Source organism: Myotis daubentonii, chromosome 4 (assembly GCF_963259705.1).
Source record: "Myotis daubentonii chromosome 4, mMyoDau2.1, whole genome shotgun sequence".
In the NCBI taxonomy this organism is placed as follows: Eukaryota; Metazoa; Chordata; class Mammalia; order Chiroptera; family Vespertilionidae; genus Myotis; species Myotis daubentonii.
Window position 1 is genome coordinate 27675712 of NC_081843.1, and position 11592 is coordinate 27687303.

Here is an 11592-nt window from a genome sequence, read left to right on the forward strand (position 1 = left end):
GCACGATGCAATGTGCTCCCAATGAAAAGACGAAAAGCCTTGGGTCGGACGGTAGGGAGACACAGAGTAGTAATTAAAGAGCAGGACCTCTCGGTTTGAACCCTGGCTGGGTGACTCTGGGCGAGTCCCTTCCTCTCTCTGTGTCTCCATCTCCCTCTCTGTAAAATGAGAATAACGGTGCCCACCTGGCATGGCTGCTGTGAACACTGAACGCGTTCACACATATGAAACGTTTAGAACAGGGCTTGGCGTGCTGGAGGTAGGTGCGCAATACATTTCAGCTCGCATTACTGGTGTCTTTAAGATTCCCCCAATATTCATAAGGCTGCTAGATTAGGGTGCTGCGGGGAGGAAAATGGAGGGGACAAAAGCTGGCAAAGTGGCCGTGAGATGGATGCTGCTAATAACACGCCCCAAGCTCTCAGCTGTGGATTGATATGTTCTCAGCCTGCATCCCCCAGCTTGACATTTAAGCCTGCAGGGAAACTAGTCCTGAAAAATGCAAGTTTCGAATTCTCCAAGGTCTTCCGACGCGTCCTGTGCATGAAATGAGATGGACCTGATGTTCTTCCAAAGTGATATAAGGGTCACGGCGAGGACAAGACCGGGGCTGTGATAAGGCCGGGAAACGCACAGTCCTCGCCTGCCCCCTGATCCTGGTCTCTAGGACACAGCAGATGAAATGTGGGGGGTGGAAAGTTGGGGAGGTCACAGAGATGGGATCACACCGTGCCAATCATTCTTGCTCTCCCTTAAATGAAAGCTGTAGCATCTTCCACGGAAGCAGTCACTGGGGCACCTCCACCTGCACAGCCTGTCCCCCCACTGTCATACCTCTGTGGCGGTCACCTCCACCTGTGAAGTCCCATCCAGCCTTCCAGGACCAGCTTAAATGCCATTGGCCCCCCAGGGCCTTGGCTGAAGCCCTCTGACACAGTACCAGTGTAGGCCTGAGCCACCCCACATCCTCTGCAACCACCAGGCCTCCCTGCCTTCCTCTCACACACTGCGCCGAATGCTCTTCCAGTCCCCATCACCTGTTTGGTTCCTTGTCATCATTCAGGTCTCAGCTTCAACAGCATCTCCTCAGAGAGGCCCCACCCTGTCCCCGTCACCTCCTCCTACCCCCTTCCACCCTTATCCCTGCACCTGCTTGTCTCTCTTTGACATTGCGCATCACTTATCTTCAGTTGTGGCTTGCTTGCTTCTCTTCTGCATCTGACACCAAGCTTCAGCTCCACATGGGCAGCGACTGTATCTGTCTTATCTGTCACCACTGCCAACCTTGCCTTACTACCTGGCGCACCTGGGTGTTCCACATTTATTTTCTCAGTGAGTGAATGAATACACCCTTCCTGTAGTTCTTATCCCATTTATCTTGTGTCGCAATGATCTGAGTGCATGTCTTGTCAACCCTCCTATAACAGGATACACTTCTTAGTGGTGAGACATGTACCTACTATGATCAAAGGTACCAGGTGCTGAGTGCCCACTATGTGCTTGCTGGGCACTGGGCTAAATGTTCTGTATGAATCATCTCATTTTACCCTTAAAACAACCTGGGAGTTAGTTGTTATTAATAACCGTGCCCCTTTTACAGGTGAGGAAATATAAGCCCCAGGGTAGGGTGGGGAGAGGGATGGATAATTAATTGGCACCACTGTTAAATGGTAGAAACCCAACTGAGTCAAGCAATGCCAGGCTCCGGATCACAGTGCCACACGCCTGAGCTGGGCATCCCCTGCAAGGCCTGTGGAGCTTTGTACACAGTAGGTGCTCAGCACATGCTAGTTGTGGAAACAAATAACCTGACTTTAATTCACTCTTCAATGAGGGTCTTTCTGGCACTGCCCCCAAGGAGCCAGCTGGACGGTACAGTTTTCCTGACCCTCACTAAGCCAGCCCAGCCAAGGAAAGCTGGGGGCCCCCATGACAGAAGCACATGTGACAACTAATGATGTGTCGCCCACACAAAGAACCAGCTCATCTGCCAGCCCTGTGGTTCTGGGCTCAAATATCACAGCAGGAGCAGCACTGCAAAGCCTGTGCACTTGACATTTCTACTCCCGGCCTGTTTGATAACATGCAACTGCCCACTTGGTAAATAAAGCTGGGGAAAGCACAAGCTGTAAACTCGCTCTCTGAATGACTGAACCCGCTTCCCCTTTCCAGATTTCTCTTAACATTTTGCACTGTGCTGAGTGCCAAAAATGCACTCAGTGATGCCCAGGATTCCAGGAAGACCTGGCTCACCCTGGGAAGCATGGAGGTCATGTACAGTGTCCAGGCTGCAGACTGCACGACTCTAGGTGGTACCATTCATAATAACTACCAGTCAACGGCGCCTCCAGAAGTTGCGTGGTGTGTTGGCTCTGCTGGAAGTTCTCAGCCCACTTCTCTGCTTGTGGCAAAACCAAAAGAACTGTCTTCCCAGAGGGTCCTACCCCTGCCCCTGAAAGAATCCTCTGCATGCCCAAAGGGTCAGTAGCCTGGTCAAAGCGCAACTGTCATCCAACTCAGTGGCTGGGCATCTGGAACACTCCATCCAGATATCTGGGGGCAAACAGATTATGATTTTCAATGTCTATCAGGTTCCCTACTGGTTCAAAAGAAAATCCAAATTCCTTAATCTGGCATTCAAGACCCTGCATGATCAGAGTTTGCAGGCTCATTTTCTACGATCCTCACAACTCTTCCAAGACATAGTGTCCATGTGTCGTGTTTGCCTGCCCTGGATCCAGTCACAGCATCCAAACTGTCTAGTGCAGTGATGGCGAACCTATGACACGCGTGTCAGAGGTGACACGCGAACTCATTTTTTTGGTTGATTTTTCTTTGTTAAATGGCATTTAAAAATATAAAATAAATATCAAAAATATAAGTCTTTGTTTTACTATGGTTGCAAATATCAAAAAAATTTCTATATGTGACACGGCACCAGAGTTAAGTTAGGGTTTTTCAAAATGCTGACGCGCCGAGCTCAAAAGGTTCGCCGTCACTGGGCTAGTACAAAGGTCAGCGAACCACAGGGCCAGATCCACAGCCTGACTTTGTAAATGGAGTGTTACTGGAACACAGCCACGTCATTCATTAGTGTATTGACTACGGTTGCTTCCGCACGGCAATGGCAGAACTGACTAGAATAAGCCCATGAGGCTGAAATATTTACTATCGGGCCCTTTACAGGGAAAGTGTGCCAACCCTGTTCTACTAGCTTAGTTCAAGCGTTTCCAGGGGGAACGACCCTGCCCCTGGGCCCAGGATGGTCAGGCAACCCGGGGATGAATGATCCTAGCACCGTCTCCTCCAAGAAAAAGTGATTGGGCACATTTACACCAAACCAGGGCAAAGAGCGCTTCCTGGTGTTTTTGCTGCTGTTAAGAATGGGGCAGAGAAGAAGAAGCTTAAGAATGAGGCCAATACAAAGGACACAACGACAGAGAGCGCACACGCATGCACTCCCAGTCAGTGTTTAAGCCTCTGGATCCAGCTATGCCTGGATGAAGCCATTCCCCCTGGATTTTTCCATTGGAAACACTATGCAAGACTGTCATATGGGTGTGCGGGGTGTGAATGCATAACTCTAGAGGGGGCCTGGACTTAAGTACTCGCCTTATCTCCTATACGAGTTGCTTTTGTTTTAATTCTCACCCAAGGATATGTTTTTTATTGATTTTCGAGAGACAGGAAAGGAGATAGAAACATCAATTGGTTGTCTCCCATGCTCACACCAACAGGGGATCGAACCCCAAACTTAGGTATGTGCCCTCACTGAGAATTGAACCCACAACCTTTCAGTGAACAGCACAACGCTCCACCAACTAAGCCACCCAACTGGGGCCCCTATACTAGACTTTAAATCCCCTGAGTACAGCAATAGGACTCTATTGAGTGCCTGCAGGGTGTACTCAAGAAATAACTACCAAAGAAACTGAGATTACATTTTTTTTTTTTTTTTTTTTTTTTAGATTTTTAAAGAGGAAAGGAGAGGGATAGAGAGATAGAAACATCAATAAAAGAGAAACATCGATCGGCTGCCTCCTGCACACCGAGGCATGTGCCTGACCAGGAGGAGCAGAACCAGTGACCTATTGGTTCATGGGTCGACACTCAACCACTGAGCCACCGGCCGGGCTCAATTGGATGACTGATGCTTTCAGGATTCAATTTCTGCCTGTACGTTAGTCAGCTGGCCAACAACTATTTTTTTGGCGTTAGACAGAGAAACCCTGCCCTCACAGAGCTGGCATTCTTTAAAGAAAAGACACCAGATGGGCTAAGCCAATCTCTGTCACACAGGGCACTGGAAATGGGACTGAGCTCTTGATTAATGAGTCGATTTCACCAAACAATCAACTCTACACACATCTGCGGGATTAGGTCACTACCTATGAATAATGGAAGAGTGCCTTAACATCGCCTCTAAATCAGTTTAAAGAATCCCTATCAATACAATGATAGAAATGAATACTCGCTACTGTGATAAGCATGGTATGTGCATATCTCATTACTCTGAATAACAGCCATTGAAAATAAGTCATATTACTGTTCCCACTTCACAGATGAGGAAACTGAGACAAAAACAGGGTAAAAAGACTCTCATCTAGGTGCCAAGCATTCTTAAGTCCTTTTCCATACACTAATTCATGCAATCACCACAACAACCCTATGAAATAAATACTATTATTTTTATCATCCCCATTTTACAGATGGGAAAATCAAGGCAGAGAGAGAGATCAAGCAACTTGCTCAAGGTCACAGAACTAGGAAAAAGTAGAAAAAATAGGATATCAACTCACAGAACCTGACACAGAACCACTTTGTTATGGAAATATGCAATACTTGCCTCTAAAAACAGAAAATGAGAGGAAGAACTGAAGCATGACCCACCCCGCACCCCCACCCTCCCCCCAGTATGGAGGGAAAGATGGGGCACCAGAAGCTTCTGGAACTTCAGCCCAAGGATTTAGCTGAGGCGGCACTGGGTCCCCACGGAGGCTCCAGCTGTGGGCACATGCACTGTCTCGCCTCTCGGGGCCTCCCGCTCCGTATCATAAGAAGTGGTACTCAATGATTCCTAGACCCTCTAGACCAGCCGTGGGCAAACTACGGCCTGTGGGCCGGATCCGGCCCGTTTGAAATGAATAAAACTAAAAAAAAAAAAAAAAAAGACCGTACCCTTTTATGTAATGATGTTTACTTTGAATTTATATTAGTTCACACAAACACTCCATCCATGTTTTTGTTCCGGCCCTCCGGTCCAGTTTAAGAACCCATTGTGGCCCTCGAGTCAAAAAGTTTGCCCACCCCTGCTCTAGACTCAACCCAGACTCTCTGGCCACGTTCCTCTCTCCCAGCCACAGAGAGATGGGCCAGACACGTGGCTCAAAAGCTTCAAAACTGCGTTCCCAAAATATCTGAGGGACTGGCAGATGGAGATGTTGTATGCAGGCGCGGGAGGAGAACGAATTGGAAATAAAATGAAAGACGCCAGGGAGAGCATAAACAGCGTTGGAGGACAGGATGAAGCCCGGAGGTGCTTTTCGGCTTCCCTATTTCTGAAGCTCTTGGTCAGATCAGCTAAGATACACTTGTTTGTTCATTCCATCTACCCGGCCAGGCAACAAACATTTATAAGCATCTACCATGTGCCAAGCACTGGGTCAGCTGCCAGGCCAGTTGCCAGGTACTGACTTGGGTGGACACCTTTAGAATCGACAGCCCTTGAAGACTATAGATGCTCACAGATCGCTTTTTCCGCTTGGAATGACACCCAACGTGATTAAAAGTGCCCACATGTTTAGCATTACACAGTTCACATCTCAGAAGATGTGAAACTAGCTGAACAGAAGTCCCACCACCAGCTGGTCTCACCAGCTTGCCAAAAAAAAAAAACAACAAAAAAAAAAAACATGAGAGGCACAGAGCATGTCCCATCAGTGGCAAAGAGGTCAATGGGCACCAGGCCTTCCCTGCTTTCATACCTCAAATCCTCCTTCCCCAGGTCCTACCCCCTCTCAGAAACAGAGAATAAAAAAAAGGTCTTGAGATTGCTTTCAAGGGAGTTGAGAGCAGTGTTACTTACAGCCAGGGAGGAGTCTGGGCAGGAAAAGGTCCCAGAATTTCAACTTCATCCTCACTCGACTGGCAACAGCTGGACTCGTAACACTTCTGACAGCAGTGCCGGCAGGTCCATCTGCACAGCAGCAGATCAGAGATTCTAGAAAGAAAACCCTGAGGCCATTGGGGGAGGTGGGCGGGGAGGGGGGCGAGAGGAGACGCAGGAAGGGTGGAGAGGAGGAAAAGGAAAAACACCCGAATTACAAGCAGCCCATCCCTGGTGAGACATAACGACATGCAGGAGGTCTGTCAACACTTGGAACAAAATGTTTTCCATTTCTGTTTACCAATTGCAGGCACAAAGATGGCAAACACCAACTCGCCGGAGCCATTAATAGCCAGCGAGACATTTGCAGGTAGTTTCTTTTGTAGTTTATGGGAACGTCTTTCTTGACATGTGGGCGGCATACCCACCACCGTGGTGAGGGTTACACAATATGTTCCGAAACACAATGAATGTTAGTCTGTCTTTTTGAGAGCAAAGCAAAAATAGTCTTTTTCAAAAAGATAATCTCAGTGACATGAAAGCAAACAGAGATAATCAAATGGAATAAGTAGGGGGTGGGGAGGGAAACCTATCTTGTCATCTAGTGCCTTTTCACCGGGATCTCCCTGCCATAGAAAGGCATGGAAACAGTGCCCTTATCAACATCCGGTGACTGTTTAATATTCAATATTCCCCACAGCCTCACACAAGACTCCAAAATGAAAAGCAAGCATTTCTTGATTAGAAGCCAGACCAAACGAGTCATTGAATTAACCCACCTCGTTTAAAGGTTCCAACTGCCCTTTTAGAGATCCAAGATGAAGCCACGGGGTGGAGGGGGTGGGGGCGACAAAAAGAGAGAGACAAGACCAGTTTAGCAATATTCCAGCAACTCAGAAAAGAAAAAGAAAAAGCCCTGGATCTTTCCACTTACCATCCTGGGGAGGGAGCTGACTTCCTAACTAGGTGTTGCTATCTTCAGGGCTGCGGGTAGCCTCCCGGCTAGCCAACACCGAATAAATGGGAAACTTGAGCATTTCGGTTTGATGTGCACCGTATGCTGTTATGAATCAGTGCGGGTGGATAGATAGTCATGCTAGCCAATGCAGCCACACTTCAGAAGAGCAAACCTTCCTATACAGAAATAACCATGAAGCCAACCCCAAAAGACATGATTTGCTAACATGCAGGCAGGCACCGAGTGGATGTGACTTGGCTCCCCAACCCTCCTGGAGGCCCTACCTTCCAATTCTGCGCCAATGGAGATGGTGGGAAGCTTCATAAGACCACCCACAAGTAGAGGGAGCCAAAAAGGAAGCCATAATCTGTCCTTGGAGGAGGGACGGGCTGCCCCCATTCTTTGCCGTCCCCCCGCCCCCACATCCCATCTTCTTCTCACAGGTTCCTAAGTCACAGGCTCCCTCCCCTCTTCCAGGGAAGAGTCTTGATGACTGTCCAAAGGGGCCAAGTAAACCAGGTAGGTTAGGAGGAGTTCCACATCCTAGCCTGGGACATGTCTCAGAGATGAACTGAGGCAGGACTCGAACTCAGAACTTTGAACCAAGAGGGAGAAAGTTATTTTTTTTCAATTCTCTTGCAAGGAGGAGAAAGACTCAATAACATCTTTCTAATCTTCTCCACTCCTTCCTTTTTAAACAGAGAGAAGGCCCCCAGCTCAGAGCCTTGCAGGGAGCCCTTTCTAGCTAGAATCCAAGACTGTGGCATTATTCTAATTGTGGTTCTTCTGTCCAATTGCCTTCTGCTTATATCAAGTCATCCTGGTTTTCTAAAAATGGTTTTGACATAAAGTTTCCCTTTCATATGAGTTTTTAAATTAATAAAAGTGTGAATCCATTTATAGAAAAAATATTAAGTAAATAACAGTACAGGTGGTACATAGCTTGTGAAAAATTCAAAACCCTTGAAGTGGTAAGGATATGGCTGCAGCTTGGAAAACAAAGTCTCGGGCACTAATCACAAACTCTTCCAAAAGCAAAACTCAAACCAGAACAAGACCTGCTGGGTGTGCCGGGAATGCGGGGGGGTGGGGGGGGGGTTACACGCAAAGAGCTGAGTAGAGACAGTGCTAGTCCTGGCCTCACCACTAGCCAATCAATCATGTGAAGGGGCCACTCTGAGCCTCAGTTACCTCTTTCCTCTATGGAAAGACTAACCCAGGACGCTGTGAAAATGCTTGTGTGTTGCCCAGCTGCAAAATATCTGCCCCCTCTCTGTGGTTCGTGAGAACAGGATGGTTTCTCAAGGCCAGTTAGAACCAACCAGGCACCAGGGACTATCTTGGTGAGCAAAGCAGCAAAAAGCTATGTCCTCGTCGGGCATACAAGAGCAAGTGCTTTAAAAAGCTTCCAACAAAGTACAAGGATAAAGGGATGCTTTTTCACAATCCATGCCCATTACCTTCATTTAGGGAAGCCTTTCCTCCGTATGTGGTGATCGGAGAGCCGTTTATAAAACCGTGATGAGCAGAGATAAGGCCACCTCAGGGTCCCTGCTAAGGAACAACCAGCCAGCCTTCTCAAGACCCAGGTGCAAGGTAAGTGCCAGAGAGCAAAGAAAAACCAAGGAAGATGAAGAAAGAGGAAAGGGAAGATGCTCTGATGCTCTCAGCAAGCTTCGTGAGCCTTTCCTCGTCCTGGGCCTCCTGGGTTCACGTGTTTGATCCAATGGAGGAGAACTGATTCAAGCCAGAAAGAAACAGGATGAAAGCAAACACAGACATTCTATAACAGGGCTGAGAAATCCAGCCCGCAGCCAGCCTATTTCTGTGCGGCACTTCAGCTAAGAACAGTTTGTACACTTTTAAATGTTTGGGGAAAAAAGTCAGAAGGAGATTAATACTCCTTGACTCATGCAAAATATACGAAATTCGAATTTCAGTGTTCACAAATAAAGTTTTATTGGAACACAGCCACGCCCATTCATTGACTATTGTCTATGGCTGTTCAGCACCACAGTCAGAGCAGAATAGTTGAGACACAGACCTTGCAGCCTTCGAAGAAACAAATAGGTACTACCTGGCCCTTTACAGAAAAAGTTCAACAACTTGTTCTAGAAGTGAAGCCAGCATCACCAGGCCATCCCCATACTGGACGCCTAACAAAAACCTCCCTGAGCCCCACGTTTAGATCTCACCAGGACCCCTAAGCAGCTGTGTCGCCTTGGTGCTGAAGGTGGGCAATAAGAACCGTACAAGCCTGTTCAGATGTTCTTCGTGTCTCACCAGATTTGCATTCTGAGAGGCAGGGACCATGCTGTTTTCACAGCTGTGTCCCCAGTGCGCACACATAATAGGTGGTCACCCAACTGTTTGTTGAGTGACTATTGAATAGTCCTCCTAACAACATCCAGCACACAGTGGGTGTGGACGTGACCTACAATGAACTTGAAAAGATGACCTAGGGATTTCATGAAAGGGGAGCCAATGGAGCAAACCTAAACCAGGAAAGATGAGGAGGCCAGCCAGGTGACAGAGCAGAGTTCCTGGCCGAATGAGAAGTCTGAGGACAAATTGAGGGGATGTGTGAGCCAGAGGGAAACTCGGGGACCAGCAGCCCCCCAACTGTGGCGGAGGAGATGAGAAGTGAGCCCAGATGCACCCTGGATGTGGGAGCCTGGAGGCTTCTCTGCCCGGCTCAGAGGAGCCAGTCCCAGAAGCAAGCAAAGGGTCTGACTGCATGACCTTGGCGCTGACCTGTCACCGCTTCCAGCCTTGTATTAAGGAGAAAGGTTTCTTAGTCAAGCAGCTCTCCCCCACTTTCCATCCCGCTCCAAAAAATCACGCTTGGAAATGATTTCGGCCGAGGATTCTTAGGGGAGTTTCCCCCAAATGATGGGGGTCCACAACTCCCAACCCCCAGACAATGGCCTTAGGCCCTAAGCAATCGGCTGCCCCACCAGCACCAGCACCAGCACCAGCACGCCCCTGGTGTGTCCCCCACCCCTAGCACCCAGTGCCAGGGAGAGACAACGTCCTTGTCCCTCCTGGCCAGAACAGCTGCCTCAGGCTCACTCCGCCTGCCAATTAGCCCGGCCGTCACCAAGGCAACCGCAGCTGGCGGGCCGGGTGGCTGGGACGCCCCGGGCCGCTCGCCTCGGCCCCTCCCTGGGGTGGGGTGCCAAGGGAGGGGAATTGGGGAGTGGGAAGAAAAGTCTGTCTCACGTCCCCCCCCTTCCTTCCCCAGGAGGTGAAGGCGCCCGTGCAGAGTCCGCAAGGGGCCCTGCATGAGGGGGTGTGGGGGCACCCAGCCTCTTCTGGGGCGCACAGGTTGCTGCGCTCGGGCACCCTTTTTCCCCAGGCAAGTTTGCGGGAGCGCAGCCGCGAGCCCTCTCTTACGCGCGCTCACGGTCGAAGGGGGCACGGCCTCCCCACCCACCCCGCGGACCTGGCCCCCAGCCCCAGCCCTACCTGGATGTACGCCATTTTCGCCCGCGCGACTCACTCCGGCCCGGGCATGGCGCCGCCACGGCCACTTTGCCCTCGCCGAGGGGAGAGGGGGGAGAAAGCAAAGGGGGAAAGGAAGAAAAGGCGGCCGGGCGGCCCCAGACGTGACTGGCGTGGCTGATGAGCGGCGCCCGCCCCTCCGCCGGCCGCCGGGTCCTTGCCTTTCCCTGCGTTTAGGCTCCCGGAGTCGGGGCCGCCTGCAGGTTGGGAGAGCTGAGGTGCCCAGGGCCCCCGCCTCGGCCTCCCTCGCTGTCCCGCGCTCCCCCCGAGGCGCTCCCAGGCTGGAATGAGGCCAGGGCGCCTGAGGAGGGAGCCGGGGGCAGCCGGGGACTGCAGCGACCCCGGCGCGGGAGGGGCGGAGACGCCGGGCCGGTGCGCGCGGGAGGCGGGGGAGGGGATGGGGACTGGGAAGCGGGTGGGAGAGGGCGGGCAGGGTCAGCCATCGGTCGGCGCCGGGGCTGGCACCTACCGAGAGCAGAGCCCCCGGGGTGGCCGAGGGCACGGTCCAGCCATGGAGTCTGTGGCCGGGAGGGTCCTGCCCAACCCCGCCCTCTCCCAGACCAGCTCGGGAAAACTTTATTCCCACCCCACCCGACGCGCCTAGAACTGTTGCCGTGAGAAATGCAGGGGCAAGTGAATAAGAGTCTCACGTTAAGATGGGGGCATAGGCTCCCCAGGGGAGATGCGGCCGAGGACGCGGGGGGCTCGGGGAGGAAGCGGAGCACCCCTTTCCCCTAACCTGGCCGACAAGCGCCCTCCGCGCAACAGGTTTGGCGCGGGGCGGCCCGGCAGCGCCACCCAGCGTCATGCCCAGAGTCGTGAGCGCCTCTGCCCGCTGGAAGCTCCGCGCCACCGGTCGTGCGCCCCAGGGCGTGTCCATCCGCAGCTTCCCCACGTGGTTGGGGCGCCCTGGGCCTGGACGCCTCCTCCGAGCCCGTCCTCCCACCCCAAGGCCACAGAGCTGGGGCTGGCTCTCCACTGGGGGAGCTGAGGTGGCACATTGCCCTTCGCTGCTTTCTTTTTA

The 11592-nt window shown here is 51.3% G+C and overlaps 1 protein-coding gene across 4 annotated transcripts in view; it reads right to left on the reverse strand.

The window, feature by feature from the left end:
• The window catches only part of SYT17 (synaptotagmin 17), a 73437-nt gene extending 62481 nt beyond the window's left edge, over nt 1–10956 (reverse strand). The window contains exons 1-3 of one of the 4 annotated variants that reach the window (XM_059693298.1): nt 10533–10956; nt 6886–6908; nt 6086–6234 (exon numbers count right to left, since the gene is read on the reverse strand). Coding sequence is in view for 2 of the 4 variants with exons in the window: in XM_059693299.1 (XP_059549282.1) it covers nt 6086–6234; nt 6886–6903; nt 10533–10547 (182 nt within the window). In the remaining 2 variants the exon portion in view is untranslated. The remainder of the gene's footprint in view (nt 1–6085; nt 6235–6885; nt 6909–10532) is intronic. The other 3 variants (XM_059693299.1, XM_059693300.1, XM_059693301.1) reach the window with 3 other exon arrangements.
• Nucleotides 10957–11592: the final 636 nt, after the last annotated feature.